Raw genomic sequence first — 21,042 nt, forward strand, 5'->3', positions numbered from 1 at the left:
TGTTTCTTTACCTTAATTGTCCAGAGAAGTTTGCAGTCTGTATCTTTATAATAACCATCTAAATATATCCGTCCCTTTCACAGCAATGAGGCCTGATAATTGCATAATTGCAGCCAAGGCACAGGGTGAGGATAAAATTCCATGTTGAAAACCAAAGAAAGATTTGTAACATTGCTGTGAGGTAACGATGACCATCTATCTCAGGAAATATTCACACAATAAAACAGGACATGGTTTTATACAATAAAGAAATAGGACAATTTCAACAAACACTTCACTTTCTGTACACTAGATGGCAGCCCAGTTTTGCCATGATTTCCTGTTAACTGACTCAGGACTCAGATGGTGACCTTCATGATTTGTAGTGCAGAAAGTTAATAATGCTTTATGTGACTCCAGCAATTAAAGCATGTTTTACCAATAACTGTAACAAAAGTGTTAGGAAAATACTGTCATTCTGTGAGTGTAATGAGATGACACTGTATTTAGGAAGAAAGGTTTACTGTAAATGAGAAGTGGCTGTATCGGCCCCCTCTCCCTCCGTTCTGCTCTGCTCTGCTGTTCTGATCTTGGATTCCTCGCCCTCTTATGGAATGACGGAATGACAGAAAGGCTCGGACAGAAATAGACCTGTCACAATCTCACGCCAAGGCAGACATGATCAGCCACTGGATACTAAGACCATATCAGAAAACACTCTCTGCTTTTCTCTTGGAGTTTATTCAGAAGACACTGTGTTTGATTTAGTTTGTACATAGCTGCAATTCAGACTGCATCTGAGTGCTTCATTAACTGTTCATCTAAACAGTTTAAAAGATGTCTCTGCCAAATATGGGCTAGGCCTAGGCTACATTTCCAAGCAAGAGCTTTCCTCAAGATCTTTTACGTTTACTGTTTCATCTTCTTGGCTATATAATGAAGCCTGTATGTACAGTGCCGTGAAAAGGTTTTTGCCCCCTTCCTGGTTTTATTTATTTATTATTTTGCATATTTGTCACACTTAAATGATTTAGATCATCAAACAAATGTTACTAATACACAAAGATAATGTAAGTAAATACAAAATGCATTTTTTAAATTATGATTTTATTTTTTAAGGGACAAAGGATGTCAAAACCTACCTGGCTCTACTTGAAAAAGTAAAAAATAAATAAATAAATAAATAAATAGAAAACAGCTACGTGAAAAACAGCACTGTATATATACAGTGTGTGTATACATAAAATCTTATCTCAACAAATATGATGCATTTAAAAAAAAAATAATCAAATTTATTACACTTATTTGTGTAAAACTTTGCTGAGAATATATATACCTCACAAATAGCCTACTGTGCATTTTTTCTCAAAGACTCGACTTCACATGAATCCCCAAATTAGCTGCGTATGCAGATAATACTGTCTAAAAAATCAATGCATGTCTTCACTGATAGTAATCCCTACGTCATTTGTGAGAAGTGACTATCACGACACGCCGTGGACATTACATCATAGCTGCTTATCCTGAGCTGCGTCATAGAAGAACAGCTGATACATGCACAGACGTTTCTCCGCAGGACCACTGACGAGAGACAACGGACCACCGTCAACCGGAGCTCGAGACTCCCTGAGATTAAGGTAAAATGTTGCTTTTGCTGTTGTTATTATTTGTAACTATTCTTAACGAATGCATTAGCAAATAGTGGGACACATATTGTAGCATATAAACCTTCAGGTTCATAGCCAAATGGTGCAACTTTATTAACTTTAGCGTTCACAGATGAATTCACTTACCAGTAGTATCATTTTTTCCTACTAAACTTTATATAAACACTTAGTTATATAAATAAACACACATATGATGATTGCAAATGTGAAAAGTTGATTAAAACCAAAGGTCTTAAGATTATGATTGTAGTAAACGTCTTTTTATGTCATATCAGATCAGTTGAGGATAATTTTCATTCATTTTTGTATTAATTTCATTATAATTTGTGGTATTGCTGCCTGGGTGGGGCTGTAAATGTCTTTCTCGGACCTTAGATGTATTCCTGACTCAGACCACACAGAGAGCCTATTTTTGGACTCCACTGGCACACATTTACAATTTTAAACAGCACAGAAAGTTGCCTATGATCTTCTATTTTCTATTTTTATTTTATTTTGTTTTACAAAAGTCTGCAGAGTCAGAATGCACAATCAATAATGTTTACACAACATACAAGAAGAAGCAAGAAATTCGATGAATTGTCCATTGTGCATTAACTGCTTGCATCTTCCGGATGATTTGTGCACAAGTTTAGCATTATAACAGAGAATCAAACTTCCATTGGTCGACTGCAGACTGGACGTTCTTCCCTCACAGAGAGTTCACTGTTCTTTATTTGCCTGATTATGATTTAGTGAAAGAGCAAGAGAGTATAAATTCACTATGGAGCCAAGACAAAAGTATCCTGTGGAAAATGTGGCTTTGCCTTCAGCGTTTTTTAAACCTAAAGGGAGTAGAAATTGTTTGAATTAGGGGGAAATTATTTTTTCAGATCACAATGTGATTAAACAAAAGTCATAAAGATTGAACGGTTTGGGATAATTATAGGAGTAAATTTATGTAAACATTTCATAGTTGATTTGCTTCAGAAGCAATGTATTTTTAATACACTGTGAATAACGGGACTATATCTAACATATTTCTGTTGTAGCTTAGTAGACATAACTCTGTCTTTAACTTTGTCTTTAATCATACACAAGCTAAGGACAGACTGACATTAATTTGTTTCTTCTTAATTCTCTCTCCAGGTTCAAGACTATCATTCCACTGGCAACCAGTAACTGATCAAACATGGGCAAAGTAAGCCAAAACTTCTACTTGCAATATGTTGACGTATAAAAATGGCCACAAAGACTTGACCTCTGCCTTCTTTCTCATGGTAACGAATCTCGTTTTCCATCTATTGTAGTTCTGAGAGTATAGGATATCACAGTTTTCTTTATGGAATCTCAGAGGTCAATGAGTTGCTCATTAAAAAATTAGATCTGTTGCGAACACCACAATGCTGCATGTAGACATGTGGTGGCTCAGAAGTCTTATTTTTGAGTTATTTCATTCTTGATATCTTACATATTATTTGAAATAAGAATGAAAGAATGAAATAATAACATATTTATTATTTCATTATTGATATCTTATATATATATATATATATATATATATATATAATATATATATATATATATATTTTTTTTTTTTTTTTTTAATAGGTAGTAGCAAAAAGCACACTAATAAATCATTATGTATTATGATCCTTGTAAAATTAAGCATCACTATTGCTTTTGCCATTATCAGGATTATGGATTTGAATAAACCTCTTACCCTAAGTATTAAACCTGGTTTGTGCTACGCTTATGAATAATACCTTAAATTAATGCAGCTTATTGAGGAGAGGTGAGCTATTACTTTTGTAAGTGGTCAAAATGAAAAAATGCAGAATGATAAAACAGGAGAAAAAAAAATTAATTCAAGGAGGGACCATGCTGGTGACATACTGTCCTTTATATTGTTATATTTTGTAAGTTTATAAGTTATATTTCACTGTTTTCTTCTTTCTGTAGTTGAAATACTTACTATGTTTCCAAAATTTTCTTGGTGACATCTTAGATAGTGACATCTATGCACTTTGGATGGGTTAAATGCAGAGCACAAACCAATAACATCAGTCACCATACACTTCCACACATCACGCCAATTTCACTTTAGATGTTTTTTGAAAGTAAGAAACTGCTTGCCACTACACTAGATTACATAAAGCATTTCTTATAATACTGTAGAAGTGTGCCTGGCCGGATGTTTGTTTGCTGAGGTCTGTGTTGCTAGGGGTCTGTTGCTGTAGAAGTGGAACCCTACAGCTGCTGTGTTGAGTGATAGCTGCTGGACAGGCCTTGAGCATGTGCACAGAAGCATGATAGGGAGGACCCTGGCTCTGTGCCCTACTAAAACACACCAGCAAGGCCAATATAATGGGGAATAATTATAGGGAGACAGTGAGTGCAGAGGAACTTTGAAAATGCACAGTCATGCAGCATTTATGCCTTGTCAGATGTGAGGCCTGCTGCTCTCTGAAGGAGAACGATCCCTCTATAGATTCAGTAGGGTTGAAAGTGTAAGGTTACAGACATTTAAGTCGCATACAGGCTTTCTATCTCTCTCTCTGTCACACACAAACTGACTTTTTGCTGCTGACCATAACACGCAACTGCTGCACTGACAGGTGTCAGCTGTCCACTCTATAGTCCCGCCTGGGTTTGGACTAGAGGCCAGATGAGGGAGAGTCTGATTGTTGGTGTAAAATTACATATTGGAATTATATAAACACATGTAGCCTGTCCCACCCGTGAGCAACTTAAAATACATTTTTGAGTTCAGTATAATGCATGAGACTGTTAAAGACTTCTAAATGCACGGCAAAAAATAATTGTCTTCATCAGAATTTTGTTTTGTTTTCAGTAAAAATGTTCAAACATCCTTAAAACAAGATGAATTAACTTTAGATAATGATTTTCAGATTTTTTTTTAAATAATATTTTATATATTTTTAAAAACACTACTGTTCAAAAGTTTTAAAAGAAATTACTATTTTATTCAGCAAAGATGCAGTAAATTGATCAATAGTGACAGTGAAGACTGACATTGTTACAAAACATTCCTATTTCAAATAGATGTGAACATTCTATTAATCATACAGCACAGTTTCCACAAAATCATTAAGCTGTTTCTAACATTAATAATATGAAGAAATGTTTGTTAAGCACCAAATTAATGTATTAGAATGATTTCTGAAGGATCATGTGGCACCGAAGACTGGAGTAGTGATGCTGAAAATTCAGCATTGCCATCATAAGGATATTACATTTTAAAATAAATCAAAATAGAAAAATGTAATTGTATAATGTGTAATATTTCACAATATTACTGTTTATACTAAATGTTCTTGTTTAAGCATAAACCTCACTAAATTTATGCTTGAAGACAGAAAAAAATATTTGGGGAAGAGCATTTAATTCAAGATATTTTCCCTAAGAATAAGTCATAATATTGTATGCAGTTTTGCTTCAAGTAATTTGATCTTTTAATATGGAAAGAAAACATTTTGAATGCTTATTATTCATTGGGTTTGACAAGATTAATTTTGCAACAACTCTTGGACTTCACCGTTCAATAAAAACAAAACACATTTATCATTTTTGTTATAGGAATTCAGAGGTACAGTTGCAGATCACCCTGACTTTGATGCAGGCAGTGATGCAGAGGCCCTGTATGATGCCATGAAAGGCTTTGGTGAGTGTCAGGACTCCTCATCTATAGATGTTATATATCAAGCCAGTGGCTGCTGGGATATGTCCATATGATCACTTAAAAGTATTCTCTTTTGTGTCACAGGAAGTGACAAGGAGGCCATCTTAGAACTGATTGCTTCACGAAGCAATAGGCAGGAGATACGTGCTGCCTACAAATCACAGTTTGGGAATGTAAAGGAAAATCAAAATCAACCACAAACAAAAAGTAAAAAAAAAAAAAAAACATAAAACACAATACAAAAAATTAAAAAAAGGATGTTATTTTATAGGATTTAATTGATGATCTGAAATACGAGCTGACAGGGAAGTTTGAACGTCTGATTGTGGGTTTGATGAGACCTCCAGCCTATCATGATGCTAAAGAAATCAAGGATGCCATTAAGGTATGTAAGAATCTTGATGCTTTGAGAATTTGAGACATTCAGTTAAATGTGCTGTGCCTGGCTGATGGAATTGCACTGAGACGAACTATTAAAATGCATGGCTTGTATTTAGATAGATGTGTTATGCTGTATTAATTAATTCTGTCCTTAATATTTAGGAATTATAAGGTTCTATCTGACATTTTTGTCAAAATGTAGTCATTCACATACTTATTCCGTGACAACTTATTAAAATTATGTGATAGATTTTTTAATGTTGTGTACATTTTGGGTCTTTTTATTTAAAACACAAAAAGGTTCTATCTACACAGTCGAATGGAATGCAAAAACTTTGAAGTTCAATATCTCAAAACTATTTAGAATATAGATAGAACCTTATAATTCCAAATGGATGATTTTCTGAAAATATATTTAATTACGATTATATATAATGTAATATGATAAGAAAATGGCTACCGGATGTGTGGTCTTTACTATATCAGTCAATCAGCTAAACAGAATAGTCACTTACAACCTCATCTCTAAGCATCATTCATTAAAAGACCAATTACAATATCAGTTATTTACTTCATGTTTTGTTTTATGAATCTATTTTGCTGTTGCTATCATTAGGATTCGGTAAGTGATTTTCCTTAACTAATTAAATGCCAATATTTAGGCCAGTTCTTTCTTTAGTGAGTGTTAACTATTTCATGATCTGTATGGCTGTGAAAAATCTAAAAGGCTTCAGTAATAGAAACCATGGAAGAAATGTCTGACTATACCTTTGGAAAAGAAATAGATTTATATATCTAATATGTATTTATCACAGATATAGAACCTGCTTTGTTTCATCTCTTAATGGGGAGTTTAAACCTAAATTGCTGTTAATTGCAGATTTTAACTGCTTACTGCAAATGCCTTGTTACAACAAAAGACTGCATGGTTTGAAAAAATGTTTGCAATACTAACACTATCCTATATGACACAATCTTCTCTCATTTTTGAACACGTTCAATTTCAATACTTAAATATTTATTAATTTTAATATTTATACATATTCAATACTGTAATTTCTCTGTGTCATTTAAGTAACTGCACTCATATCCCTCTGTAATAATTATACTATCTGACTATACATTATCTTTTACAAATAGACAAATACAAATTAAGAGACAGAATATGCGATTTATGCTCAGTAATGGACCTTCTTGCTCTGCTTTAAAGGGAGCAGGAACAGATGAGAAATGTTTGATTGAAATTCTCGCTTCAAGAACCAATGAGCAGATTCATAATCTGGTGGCAGCATACAAAGATGGTGAGTTTTCTTAGTTTTTTTTTTTTTACACAAGATAACAAGAAACCAGAGATTCTTCTGAACTGAGGCAAAGCCTGACTCTGTGATTGTATTTACAGCATATGACAGAGACCTTGAGGAGGATGTTATAGGGGACACATCTGGACATTTTAAGAAGATGCTGGTTGTTTTGCTTCAGGTGAGTCAAATCTTGTATATGTTGATTTATGTTTATATATCAAAGGTTTAGAAATGTATGATTTTAAAACCTTCATGTTGTTGTTTTTGGAAATCCAGAAGCTGTGTAAGTTAATCGTGTCTTGTTTCTCAGGGGACCAGAGAGGAAGATGATGTTGTTAGTGAAGACCTCGTGGAGCAAGATGCTCAAGTGAGTGCGAATATTAGACTTAGAACTAGCTATAAATTGCAATCTGTTTCAAACAGATCACTGGATAAATGATACTACGTACAAATCAGTATTGCATTGATTCTGATTGGTTGATTGTGACCTTCTGTGGTCAAATGTTATTTACAATGATTGTGTAACTCTCTTTCTTCCCACATAAAGAAAAAAAAATGTAATTGAATATTCTATGCTTGTTTACATATTTATTTGGCTCTTTAGTGTATAAAGTCAACAGGAAAACTATGTAGCATACTAGAATACCCTACCATGCAACTTCGCAAGTGTGTTTTTGACCTCCTGACTTGCATCCTGAAAGAATGATTGTGTGTAATCTCACTGTGTAGGACCTGTATGACGCAGGAGAGGCACAGTGGGGCACAGACGAGGCCAAATTCATCATGCTGCTGGGAAACCGAAGTGTGACCCATTTGCAGTTGGGTATGAGAATTGCAGCCACACACTGGACACAGAGATTTCTGCTGACTAACACCCCTCCTCCACTACATAATCTCTCTTCTGTGTCTGTAGCACTCCTCACCGCAGTGCTGATTAGATTTGACCATCAGGTTGCTGCTTTTAATACCCTGACACAAAACCACTGTGCAGTGATCCAAATGATGCGTGATTATGCAAGATGCACCACTGTGCAATTTTATGATTGTTAATGAATTTAGATTATTAATGGTTAAGATTCATTGCAATATTCGGATTAACCAGTGTAACATGGATAAATTCTGTATGACGTAACAGCAAATAAATAACTGTGTTTTTCAGTTTTTGATGAATACCAGAAAATTGCTGAGAAGTCCATTGAGGACAGTATTAAGAGTGAGCTCTCCGGAGACTTTGAAACACTGATGTTGGCTGTCGGTAAGCTTTGGCACCATGCAATCAATACCTGAAAGCTCACTGCTGCATGTGCTCTAAGATCTGCTTTTTTGGTTATCTCCCATAGTTCAGTGCATCAGGAGTAAGCCCATGTTCTTCGCCAGACGCCTTTACAAATCCATGAAGGTAGTGTTACCTGTTAGAAAGAATTGTAATGGAGTAGAATTGCATTTCTCAAGGCTTATATCAATGCATTGTTATTTTTCCCATCTGTCTGCAGGGTCTGGGCACGGCTGATAACACTCTGATCCGCATCATGGTCTGCCGCTCTGAGATTGACATGCTGGACATCAGAGAGTGCTTCAGACTGCGCTATGAGAAATCTCTGTATAACATGATTCAGGTGCATATACATCAGTATCCGGACATTTCTGCATTCTCTCAGTACATTTATGTGTGTTACATTTATTATTGTTTGAAATCATTTACAATACAGTGAAATTTTTCTCTTTGGCCTTATAATTGCATTTGTCATTTGTTGTGTAGTTACATAGGAAATATGGTTTATTCATGTCGGGCATTGATGGCTCATATTTTAAAAGTTACCCACAGGGTGCATGTTGTGTGTGTCTGTAATTAAAATAGTAAATAATATATTTTCCCATGTGTTAACCCAACAGGATGACACATCCGGGGATTACAAGCGCACCCTGCTGAAACTGTGTGGAGGAGATGATGAGTAAGCTTTTTTAAGGGTCATGTTAAAAATCCTAGCTTTATATGTAGAGATAACTATAAGTGAGCCATTCAAAGGTCGATTCCTCTCAAAAACTGTATTATGTAAATTGCATTTAATGATTCTAGTGGTGCAGAAATCACAAACTTCTCTAGATCCATTTTGCAGTAACTATGAACAATCAGTAGAGGGTGACATTGGTCTATCATAAAACAAAAAAAAAATTAATAGTATCCACAGTTTTAGATATATAGAAACAAGACATGAGTTTCTATCTATACTTTCTTTAAATGTTCTTTTAATGCACGGTACTGTTTAAAAGTCTGAGTTCAGTAAGTATGTTTTGATGTTTTTCTTATGTTAGTCTCTTATGCTTACCGAGGCTATATTTATTTGATGAAAAACACAGTAGGACAGTAATATCGTGAGATATTACTACAATGTGATTTTCTATTTAAATGAATAGAGCTATTATGCCAGTCTACAATGTCATATTATTGTATGTCATGTATTATATTATTTAGAGGTTCTTGCAGATTTCATTGAGCTAGGGCCAGAGATCAAGAATTGAAACTATTTTGTTTTTGTCAAGCCCTCAACCCACACATTGTTATTTTGTCAGCACAAAAGGCTAAAGAGCTGTTTGTTTTTCAGTATTGCAGGGGAGTTCTTCCCAGAGGCTGCACAGATTGCCTACAAGATGTGGGAAATCAGCGCCATGACCAAAGTCCAGGTTGGAGACCCCCACGTTTTCTTTCAGCAGCATGCATTATATTATCCTCTGTGCCGGCCAAGCTAGAGTTGATAACTGTGTCATGCACCCTGAACATACAGCAGAGCTTTTGTCTCTGCACAGATAGCATACAAATGCAACTCAATTTGCTAATCAGAGTCTTGATTTGCTGCCAGTTCCTGTGACACTTTTCCAGTCACTCAGTAAAGTGTCATACCAATCCCACAGATCTCAGTGTGTCTGTATGTGTGCTTGTGCTGCTGCTGTGATGTTGCTGCTAATCAGTTTAACAAATATGCACTGATAGATCTATGTTATCAATATGTGTATGTCTTTTTAATGTGTAAGTGTATCATTTTGTCTTTCTTATGCATCACTAGTTACGAGGAACTGTGCGACCATACCAAAATTTTGACCCTGCGAGTGATGCTCAAGCTCTGAGAAAAGCAATGAAGGGATTTGGTACGTGAAAACACAGTATGTTATGTTAATAGCATGCATTAGCCCAAAAATGGCTAAATATAATATATGATTTCCTGTTATTTTTCAGGAACTGATGAAGATACGATTATTGACATTGTGGCAAACAGGAGCAATGCACAGAGACAGGAGATCAGACAGACTTTTAAATCTCTTTTGGGACGGGTACGACACTGCCCTGTCTAGTTTTGTTCCCAATTGAACAGAGTATATTACTGTAAATGTGTATGCATTTGGTATTTAGCTGATTTATACAGTTGTTTTCCATCAGGATCTCATGGCTGACCTAAAATCAGAACTGTCCAAAAACCTCGAAAGACTCATCCTGGGTCTCATGATGACTCCAGCAGAGTTTGATGCTAAGATGATGAAGAAAGCCATGGAGGTACAGAGAATAAAATTGTAAAGGCATGACGGAACCAAACAAAAATCTTATTTGAGTCATAGAAAAGGGTGTTTCATCATTTAAGCAGATCGACCTGCTTTTGCTTTTTAACCTCTGTGTTCATTTGTTCACTGGGGGTCAGTGACCTGTCCAAACAAGAGCAGAGGTGATCTGTTTGTTTGCCAGTGTTGCTTTCATGTTGAGCTTCACTGGGTTAGTAAAAAAAATTAAGCCAAAAGCAGTATTTTAGTGATATGCATATGTTTACATATAAAAATTTAAAGCAATTTGGTATGAAATACAATGTTTATGCTTAAATAGATCCTTGTTTATGCTTGAATAGATGTATTTGAAATTTTTTATTAGGGCGCAGGGACCGATGAACATGCATTGATTGAGATCCTGGTCACTAGGAACAACCAGGAGATTCAGGAGATGTGCTCTGCCTATCAGAATGGTAACTAAAAACCTTGCTGTAAATTTAATAATACATTGTCCAGCAGGCGGCGCCATTGATTTAGGCTAAACAGATATAAAACGTCTCCGTAATGGGGTATTTAATACAGTTTCAACAATCATTTATAGAGGAGAAACTATCCATCACTTTATGTCTATGCATATATATTAACTTTCTTCTACATAGCTTATAAAAAAAGTTTGGAGGATGCCATCGCATCAGAAACATCTGGGCATTTCAAACGGATCCTGATATCTTTGGCACAGGTACATCTACACAGTTCTTGCATCCAAACATGGACTCACAGTTCATACTTTGTGCTTTATGAACTCATAGTTTACTTCAATCTGATGGTGTTTGTCAGGGAACCCGTGAGGAGGACCCAGCAGACATGGCCAGGGCCTTAGAAGATGCCCAGGTAAGTGTGAAATACTCATAAAACACAACTGTCTTTTGTTTACTAAGTAAAAAGGTAATGCCAGAGTATTATCATAAGATTACTTTTTTTTGTCCAATTTAAGAATTGGCAGATGCATGCAATGCAGACTCCGGTGACTTGGAGGACAGGTTCATGAGTATTCTGTGCACGAGGAGTTTTCCTCACCTGAGGAGAGGTAATGTAAACTCATGTTTGCTTCTGGTACACATGCTAATACATGTTTTCATGGACGCTCCAGCCAACATTTGCTATATCCCCTCCAGTGTTCCAGGAATTTGTGAGGTGCAGCAACAAAGATATCGAGCAGATTATAAAGAAGGAGATGTCAGGAGATATTAAAAATGCCATGTTTGCTATTGGTAAGATTTTTGTCAGGACAATGACCAATGAAAATATTTTTTATTTTATGGCAAATTACTTTGAATTTGAATTTTTTTTTTACTGATACAGGGGTCATATCATCATGAAACCAGAAATGAATTCGAGCATACTGTCAAAATTAGTCAAATATAAATAGTCAATTGTAGTATTTGTTCATTATGTGCTTTTATCATTTTTTTAATAGATCTATTTAGCTTTAATTTGTTATGTTTTATGTGCTTTTTATCATTTTTTAATTTGTTTAGATATATATTATAGCTTTAATTTGTTTAAATATATATATATATATATATATATATATATATATATATATAATAAAGCTATGTTTAGATTTATTTCAATTAACAAATTATTTTTTATAGTTGTAGATTTCATTTTAGTTAACAATAACAACACTTAATCAGCACCATATTTAATATTTAAGGCTGTGAGTGATAGAAGTACAGTGCATTCAGTGGACTGTACTGTTGTTTAACAACACACCGATTGTTCAGCTGATGAAACATCTTTCTGAAAAAACTTTCAGTAGACAAAGACACCATAAAATAGTTTTGAAAGTTGTGAATTGTGAAAAATACATGATCTAGGACCTTTGTACAGTGTTCCACTGTAAAGACTGAAAGTCTATCCTTCACAGCCTTGTTTTCATCCGCATTAAATTCATTATGGTGTCTAACCTGATTAAGGTTTATAACAAAGCTGCAGACATTGTATACATGCGAAGAGAACGTCTTAAAGTCTTACAAATGATTAAATCATGACTCTATTTTCTAATATTATAAGCGGTGTATGATACAACTCCTTTAACAATTACATCAGCAACCAGTGACATTTATGATCACATGTTTTACATACAAAAAAATCACATGACCCCAGTCATCTAAAAAATAGCAATTGCATGTGTGTATTTTCCAGTGCGGAGTGTGAAGAATCAGCCGTCTTACTTTGCTGACCGATTGTACAAAGCCATGAAGGTAAAAGTGCATTTTTATGTAATACACTTCCCTCAACATCTGTTTCTGAGCAGGAGGAACAAACTCAAACAGCTGATGTAGACCAAGAACATGACATCAGTCAACTCAAAGTGACTACAAAACACGAATAACTCGGGTCTCTTTAATATCTAAAGTGTTTCAATGCTCCCAGTGAAAGTGGGAGCAAATGGAGATACTTGTTCTCACATAACAGTAATCACACTCCAGTAGTCTGGAGTTTAGAAGACATTTCAATAATAGCATTTTATAGCTCTTACTACTCCCACTCTTACTATTTCATAAGTTGATGCTGAAATAAAACAGAACTGAAGACTCAGTTAAGTCTCTGAGTAAAACCATTACAGACACTGATTAAAAACATGCTTTACTGAGTAAGTCGCTCACTATAAAATGAAACATGTTTTATGGTCTTAGTTTTTGTGGGCTAAACACACTTGTGTACAGCAACAGTCATGTAGAGCTCATCTGATGAGAGAGTATCTGTGCCAGCGATGGTTCTCAGGCTTGATTATGAGTCACAGGCCCTGTGATGAGCATCTGCACTATTGCTGATGCTTTGCTTCATAAGCATCACACAGATCAGCGGTCAGGCCAGAGTTTCCTAAGCACTGTGACTTTCCCTGCAGGGCCTGGGAACAGACGACAGGGCTCTGATCCGTATCATGGTGTCCCGCTCCGAGATTGACCTCTTCAACATCCGCAAAGAGTTCAAGGAGACCCATGACGCCTCTTTGCATGAATTCATCCAGGTAGAGACGTTCGTTGTAAGTTGTGTGCTCCTTCTCATACATACTGCATGCATTTGTGCATGTGTTACTGGTGCGATCGGACGTTAGTGAATTTAAAAGAGAGTTGTGTAGATATTGTGTTTTGTCTTACTGTAGGCGTTGCACATCCTCTTTTGGTTAAGTCGAGGGGAACAGAGTGTTTGACAGGTTCCTGCGGTGTACTCGCTCGACTCAGCTGTTTAGGAATTCCCCCCTGCATGCTTGACTTCCTCTCAGTGTGCTGAATCTGATTGGTGGAGAGAATGGAGACAGGAAGTGTTCAATAACAGGTCTATACTGGCTCTGTAGTCAAAACTCCCTTTAGAGATCAATAACAACACTAATTTATACCTTTTATGTCTTGTTTTTGGGGCTTATCATGTTATTAGTTGGGCATGTATGCAGATAAACCAACCAAAACAAACTAATGCTTCATTTAAATTCAAATTATATATTAAAAATAAAAAAATAACAGCATGATTTATTTTTAGATACTTGCAGATAAAGCATGCTGAGAACAAGTCTTTCTGTGTGTGTTTTTAAGGTGTGTCAAAAGATTTCCTGATTAGATTGAATGTTTTGTAGAATTGCATGGTTTCATAACATTTTCATTTGCATTTGCAAACATTATTTCCATGGAAATGCACTTTAGACTATGAAGGAAGGAAAGTGATCTGTTGATCCCACTGCTTGTACAGTTATTATGAAAGTTTATATGAAATGCTCTGTAATTACGTAATGCAGTAAATTTCATAATGGCTTAATATCATTATGCAACGCAAAACTTCCACTGATATGATTATGATGTACACTCCCAAATTATTAGGTATGTTTTTGATGCTTTATTTCACAATGTTTTGTCTGACCAAATCATATTATTTTCTCAGGGTGACACATCAGGAGACTATCGTAAAATCCTTTTGATTCTCTGTGGAGGTGAGGACTAGAACATTGTCTGTCGTCCGGGATGTATCACACAGGATATTCATGCCAAGTAACCAGTGCACTGTGTCCCCATTCATTGTTTGTGAGTTTCTAGTGACATACAGTCTTTGTGCCCTCTGCTGCCATGCCAATGCCAAAGCTAATGACCTGTGCAGAAGCCACACCTAGTCCCATTTTCTAAAAATCGTGCGCGAAACACTTTTTTTTTTTTTTTTTACAGTTAAAAGCACTTTTTATGGTGTTACCGTACTACTAGTGCTTTATTTGTTACCCAACATCCTGTTTAAATTGATTACCCCAGAAATAAAAGGACGTGATCGTGTTTTGAGTTTGTGTTGTTAGATGGACACCATTGTTGTTGTGTTTTAATACCAAAAGTTGCATTAAATCTAGTACAGAATGTGGTGATATGCTTCTGAACACAGTACCAAAATTGTTGATCATACAAAAGATCTGCACACTTGTTATTCTCCTTTTATTCAGAAAAAGTTCAAAGTGGCAACGTTTCGGTCAAAGACTGAAGTTTTAATTATCTGATGTTTTTTTACACCTGGCCAAGATGTGTGTACTTTGACTTTTTTCATACAAATGTAAACAAATAAAATGAATGACTTGCGGTCACGTATGTAAGCTTTCATGGGCATTTCAGTAGGAATCCACATGAATATTTTGCCTTGCATATTTTGCAACAGGTTTAAGTTGGTCACACAAATTACACTGTTGACAATAATCAATGAACCTTTTCGACCACATCTTTAGTATTTTCATATGCTTATTGATATTATGCATAATCAATATTATGACATACTGTAGGCTAAATAGAAAAACTGACAAATTCGTTTTTTAAGGCCCATTCACTCCATGGATGATAGTTCTAGTGAGAAAGATATAGTTTTAAAAATTGTTCTAAATTTAAAGGGGTCATATGATGTTGCTAAAACAACAACACATTATGCAATGTGTTCATGCAGTTTAAGGTTCAAAAAACACATTATTTTCCACATAATGTACATTATTTTTGCTCCTCTATGCCCCGCCTTTCTGAAACGCATAAATTTTTACAAAGCTCATCGTTCTGAAAAGCGAGGTGTGCTCTGTTTGGCCAGCTATCCAGTGCGTTGTGATTTGCCGAATGCCTCAAGCGTGTGACAGAAATGTTACGCCCCTTACCATAAGAACATAACGAAATATAATGACTTATACTGTGTTTTTATGCGTTGTGTATCGTGCTGCGTAAACATAAAACCATGTCTGCATTTTGTGATCGGAGAAACAACAAACAACAAGCGCTACTCTACACTGCTCAAAACTCACCTTTGAATCATCAGTGGCAAATTCTTTAAATATGTAAACGTACTTACAGGCTGTGAGTCAGAAGCGGATGGAATTGCCCACTTTATAGAAACAGCCTTTGTGCACAAAAGCATTGTAGGCTATTGGTTCAGGAAACAGTCCTCGTCCTCCATAAAATGTGCTGCACACATCTGAATATTTGGGTTGAACGGTTCTGGAACAGTGTTGTAAATACAATTTTAACCACTGATTTCTAGTTGTGTCCTCTTTTGGAAGGCCAAACAAAGTAGTTTCGCTTTCACAACGAAACACACAGCGTCTCCACGACATGACAGCGGCGGCAACAGCGAGAATAAAAGTTACACCTTCTTTCTTTGCGTGAATATTTGCACGGCATTATGCAAATCTTTCCACATCGTGACGTAGACATGTGGGGGTGTGTTAGAATGAGCTGTTTTAGGTGGGCGTGGTTGACTCTTAACTTTTATAAAGAATATCTCTTTGGATTTGAGACTTTAGTCTTTGCAACTTTACAGATCTTCTATCTTCTTCTTAAGAGCTTGTAACACTCCAAAGAGAAAGGAAAAATTGAAATTGCATCATATGACCCCTTTAAAAGAATAGACTTGAATGATAACAGCACAGAATGAAAGATATCGCTAGATTCTGCTAGATATTGCTAGATATTGCTCATTTTCAGAATTATTTTTTTCCAGCTGATGAATGCTAAAAACATTGACAGCCAATCAGAATCAGTCCTGCTTTCCTGAGCATTTAAAGCAACAGGCGACAAAACTGCATCATGTGCTTATAATAAACAGAACATTGTGGACACTATCATAGTTATTGTTATAATTATTATGTGAATAGGCACTTAATGAAGTTTTCATGATCTCAGCAGCCAATAATTCACAAATTGTTGTTTATGCTCACTTATAAAAAAAAATCATATTTTTATGTAGAATGGGTAATTTTTTTATTCTGTGTAGTTTTTTTTTTTTATTACAGGTGACAAATTAATTTTCTGTTGACAACAGAAGATACAGGACAAACATTTCCTACTTTTTGAAAGTTAAGCATATTTATTTTGCTCTTTTGTATCTGTGCATGATTATTATATAACTAGTTGCATTTAATGATTTGCATTTTCAACTGATGTTTGTTACCCTTTGATCCATTTTTCAGTCACAAAAAATCGAAAACCACTGGCCTAAAACATCCAGTATTTATTTCAACAGAGGATGTTTCTCACGTCCTTATTTTCATTAGTGGTCTGAATAGCTGATTCACCCAGATCAGTCATTAACTTTATTTACATGACAGACGCCTCATAAGGAAATTCCCTCCTGTTGTAATCTATGCAACTCTGTTCTGAATAGGAAATATCTGGTTATAAACTGCAGATGGTAAATGTGATATTTGATGCTTGGTAGATTTCATCGACTTTTCAAAAGATAAATCATGCATTATGACGTTGATTAAAAAAAGCATAATGATGTTCTAAAAATGGAGAGAAAAAACATAGGACTTGATACATACATAAGTGTCTGCCCTGAATACATTGCTTTTATTGGATTCTCGATGCACATCACACCTTAATTACATATCATGTGTCATTTTGAAGAGTTTTTTTTTTTTAAATTGTATTTCAAACACATTTTCTGTTCTCTTGGGCTTCACACCAGTTTCAAGAGAGGTTTCCCAGATAACAGACAGCAACCGTATTGTTATCTGCTGATTTTAGGGTGTGAGTAGAAGCATTGGTGGGTCTTTTTCTGTGAAACAGCCTTCCTGTGTCAAAAAAGAGCCTTTAAACCAATAATTCATTCTACTCTGTCTGCAGCTATGTGTATTGTGTGCATACACGCATCTGTTTGTGTGTGTGTGCAGACGTTGTCTTTGTGTGAGTGCAGCTGTTGTCAGGCCATCTTTAGTTAAAAGAGGAAAGAAGAAAAAAGCTTGTGGGGCTAGGAAATCCCCTGCAAGTAGACCAACATCCCATCCACCATCGATGATGTCCTGCAATAGCAATAACATGTTAAATTCAGAACAAAACATCAAATACATGATCATAATGATATTTTCGACTGTGTGTGAACAGTTGCACATGCAAAAGCAAGACAAAACTGAACTATCCAGGGCGTTGTGAGATGTTTAATGTCAGAGGTAACAAAAGGTTACTATGCAGACAAACTTTAAACAACATGAGTGCATTTCTAAGTGTAATTTCTGTTGATTTTGCAAAAGCTGCATGCAGTTTTGCATTTAAGAAATTTTTATCAGTGCACTTTTTGTGCATGTAACTGTGATGTCTTTTTGTGGTTTAAAAAACTTTTGAAAGACAACCAAAATGCAAATATACTCGTTTTATGAACTTTCTTCTTCTTCGTTGAGTTTTTATTTATGGGACAATTTCGAAGCAAATGCATGTAGACTAGATGGCGTATTATAATCCTCTAGCTCAATATCAGGCATTAACTGCTGATTTATGAAGTTACTATAAATAATTTGATGCAGTAATCCTTTCGCTCCTATATACAACATACTTGTGGCATTGTAAACAGTCAAAAGATGCTAAGTTTCTATTAAATATTTCTGTTGTCTGGTAACACTTAGCTAAGCAGTCTCAAGTTCCTGGATGCATACCAGGTCCCACTTTTGAGCTAAAAAAATATCAGGGCCTTTCACTATGTGGGAATTCCCCCTTCTGTTTAAAAACACAGCAAACGCTTCCCCCACTGCCACCAGTTTCCTTAAAAAACGCCTCTCGGACACAAGTATAATGTGTAGGTGAGTAATTGTACCATGCTTTTTTATTTTCTAATATTACTAATAGAAAGAAAATTGCTGTATCTTTTTAAAGCTTGGATAAAAATGGGAAATTATATCAGTAAATCAGTAAATTTTGGGTTTCCATAAAAGCTGTGACAAAAGGGAATTTATTTTTTTAGGTGATGATGATTGTAGTACATTTCAAAGGAAATGGTTTAATAAAAGTCACCTATTTATGTATTGTTTACTAAAAGCATGTGTTGTGCATTCAAACTGGAGTAATGTAACTTTCTAAACAATATTTAGTTTTTAAATGATTCCTTTTTTCAAACTATCCTTGAGTGCATTTCATTTAATTATATATATTTCAATTGCACACTCATTTGGACACTGTTGTACATGCAGCTGTACAAGTTTTTAAGTTTCTTGACTGTTTACCTCCGTTATTTAGAATAAATCGAGTGTTCTTATTTTTTGTATTATTAATTTTGATAGGTAACCACTTAAATTTATCATTAAACAATTAGATCACACACATATGTGGCAGAATCTAGTACGTGTGTGATGTTAATCTTTAATTTCCACAAGATGTCACCATTTATTTTTTTTCAAGCAGGTAAGATTTACAAATCGGATGTTAGGGTAATCATTTTGATTTTTTGGTGATGGCTGCCTTATCAATGATACTAAAAAAATGTGTTTAAAAAATTACATTAAATTTCCTGTAAGAATATTATGTTCTATGGTGCTGTAATGATGGAAACTGACACTCATACTTGGATTACAGGATAGAAAGCTTATATCTGGCTGGTGTGATCCTTTTGTTCTGAAAGTATCTGTGCATTGCATGTGCAATGTTTTTTTTTTCTTTTTCTTTTTTTTGCACTGATTGTAAATCAAATGTTATGAGCTTCAAAGTAAAACAGGTTGGATATGGTTAAAATAATAAAGGGAAGTAATAGTAGTGGTTTATTTATTTGTATTTTTTACCCAGAATACTTTTGGGATTCTTATGATTAATAAATTTTCCTGAAGTTAACACAACTCAAGGGTCATAAAAAACGTTCATCCATCCATGTGTTTACTTTCATAATGAGCTTCAGTTTCTGTTTTTCAAAGTAATGGTATCATTGGAAAAAAATGCTAAAAAGTACAAACCCAAAGATTTCCTTTAATTAATTAGACCTACCATCTCTTCATAATGGAAAAAAATTATCATAAATTCATAACTCCTGACAGTTTTTTTTCTTATTGGTAGGCTATTGTGTTAACCGTGGAATATTTGACAAAAAAAAAAAACTCTTAATATGTAACCCTGGACCACAAAACCAGTCTTAAATCACTGGGGTATATTTTAAGCAATAGCCAAAAAAACAAAACAAAACAATGTATGGGTCAAATTTATCGATTTTTCTTTTATGCCAAAAATCATTAGGATATTAAGTAAAGATCATGTTCCATGAAGATATTTTGTAAATTTCCTACCGTAAATGTATCAAAGCTTAATTTTTTTATTAGTAATATGCATTGCTAAGAACTTTAATGGTGATTTTCTCAGTATTTCGATTTTTTGCAGCCTCAGATTCCAGATTTTCAAATAGTTGTATCTCGGCCAAAATATTGTCATAACACACCATACATCAATGGAAAGCTCATTTATTCAGCATTCAGATGATGTATAATACTCAATTTCGAGAAATTGACCCTTATGACTGGTTTTGTGGTCCAGGGTCACATATGCCAAGCATCTTTCAAATTGCAATGACTGTACTTTCTAAGTATTTTCTAAAACTCTCATATTTCTCATATTTAAATATGTACCATGCATCATACATCATAGTGTATTGTTTATGCTAAGCATGCTGAAAATATGTAATTTTCATATAATGGTTTAACTTCCAGAATTAGCCAATAACGACAACTCTTCTGTTACGCAATTCAAAGTCTCATTATTTGTTTGTGAATTTCTTACTTTCTTCATGTATGAACAGCCTTCTAATTTGCAAGACTCAGATTGAAGAAATATTATAGAATGAGTTGAGTAGGCTGTAGAACTATAGTAAATAGTATTTACTGAGTACTTTTTATTTTATGTTTTTTTATTTCTTTTTGTTTCAGAATAACTAATTGGGTTTAGAACAGCTGAGACAACCAATTTAGTTTCCTGCAGTACTGATTAAAGTTTTCAAGATAACTCACACCGGAATGAGTAAGTATGACAGACCTCTGAATCACCATTAGGTTGCTTAATGAATGCACAGCTATACATTTACACCCTGTATACTGCATGTGTGGGTCAATAATAATGCAGAGATACAATTAGATGCTTATTCTTGTCAATGAAAATAAATTTTATGATAAAGTGGATTTTTTTTTAGGTAGTGTCTGCGCCATTGTGTGTCTAACTTTATTTGGCACCAGGTGGATTATCACTGT

At 34.8% G+C, this 21,042-nt stretch overlaps 1 protein-coding gene across 3 annotated transcripts; it reads left to right on the forward strand.

The window, feature by feature from the left end:
• Positions 1–1,471: 1,471 nt before the first annotated feature.
• On the forward strand, positions 1,472–15,166 carry anxa6 (annexin A6). 3 transcript variants are annotated; one of them, XR_006161672.1, is made up of 26 exons: positions 1,472–1,616; positions 2,775–2,826; positions 5,226–5,310; positions 5,413–5,501; positions 5,600–5,713; positions 6,920–7,010; positions 7,109–7,188; positions 7,321–7,377; positions 7,740–7,833; positions 8,170–8,265; positions 8,351–8,409; positions 8,504–8,626; positions 8,904–8,962; positions 9,614–9,692; positions 10,073–10,154; positions 10,243–10,337; positions 10,444–10,557; positions 10,924–11,014; positions 11,201–11,280; positions 11,379–11,432; positions 11,535–11,628; positions 11,717–11,812; positions 12,750–12,808; positions 13,456–13,578; positions 13,714–13,886; positions 14,484–15,166. XR_006161672.1 is itself a non-coding variant. In XM_042770512.1 (25 exons), exons 2-25 carry the CDS (start codon positions 2,818–2,820, stop codon positions 14,541–14,543), a joined length of 1,998 nt encoding a protein of 665 aa, XP_042626446.1. In that variant the 5' UTR covers positions 1,473–1,616; positions 2,775–2,817; the 3' UTR covers positions 14,544–15,166. The 3 variants fall into 3 exon arrangements, 2 of the variants coding, with proteins under 2 accessions (XP_042626446.1, XP_042626447.1); XM_042770512.1 differs by lacking the exon at positions 13,714–13,886 and having other exon boundaries at positions 1,473–1,616; positions 13,456–13,593; XM_042770513.1 differs by lacking the exon at positions 13,714–13,886 and having other exon boundaries at positions 1,473–1,616.
• Positions 15,167–21,042: the final 5,876 nt, after the last annotated feature.

Source organism: Cyprinus carpio, chromosome A14, assembly GCF_018340385.1.
Source record: "Cyprinus carpio isolate SPL01 chromosome A14, ASM1834038v1, whole genome shotgun sequence".
Lineage (NCBI taxonomy): Eukaryota > Metazoa > Chordata > Actinopteri > Cypriniformes > Cyprinidae > Cyprinus > Cyprinus carpio.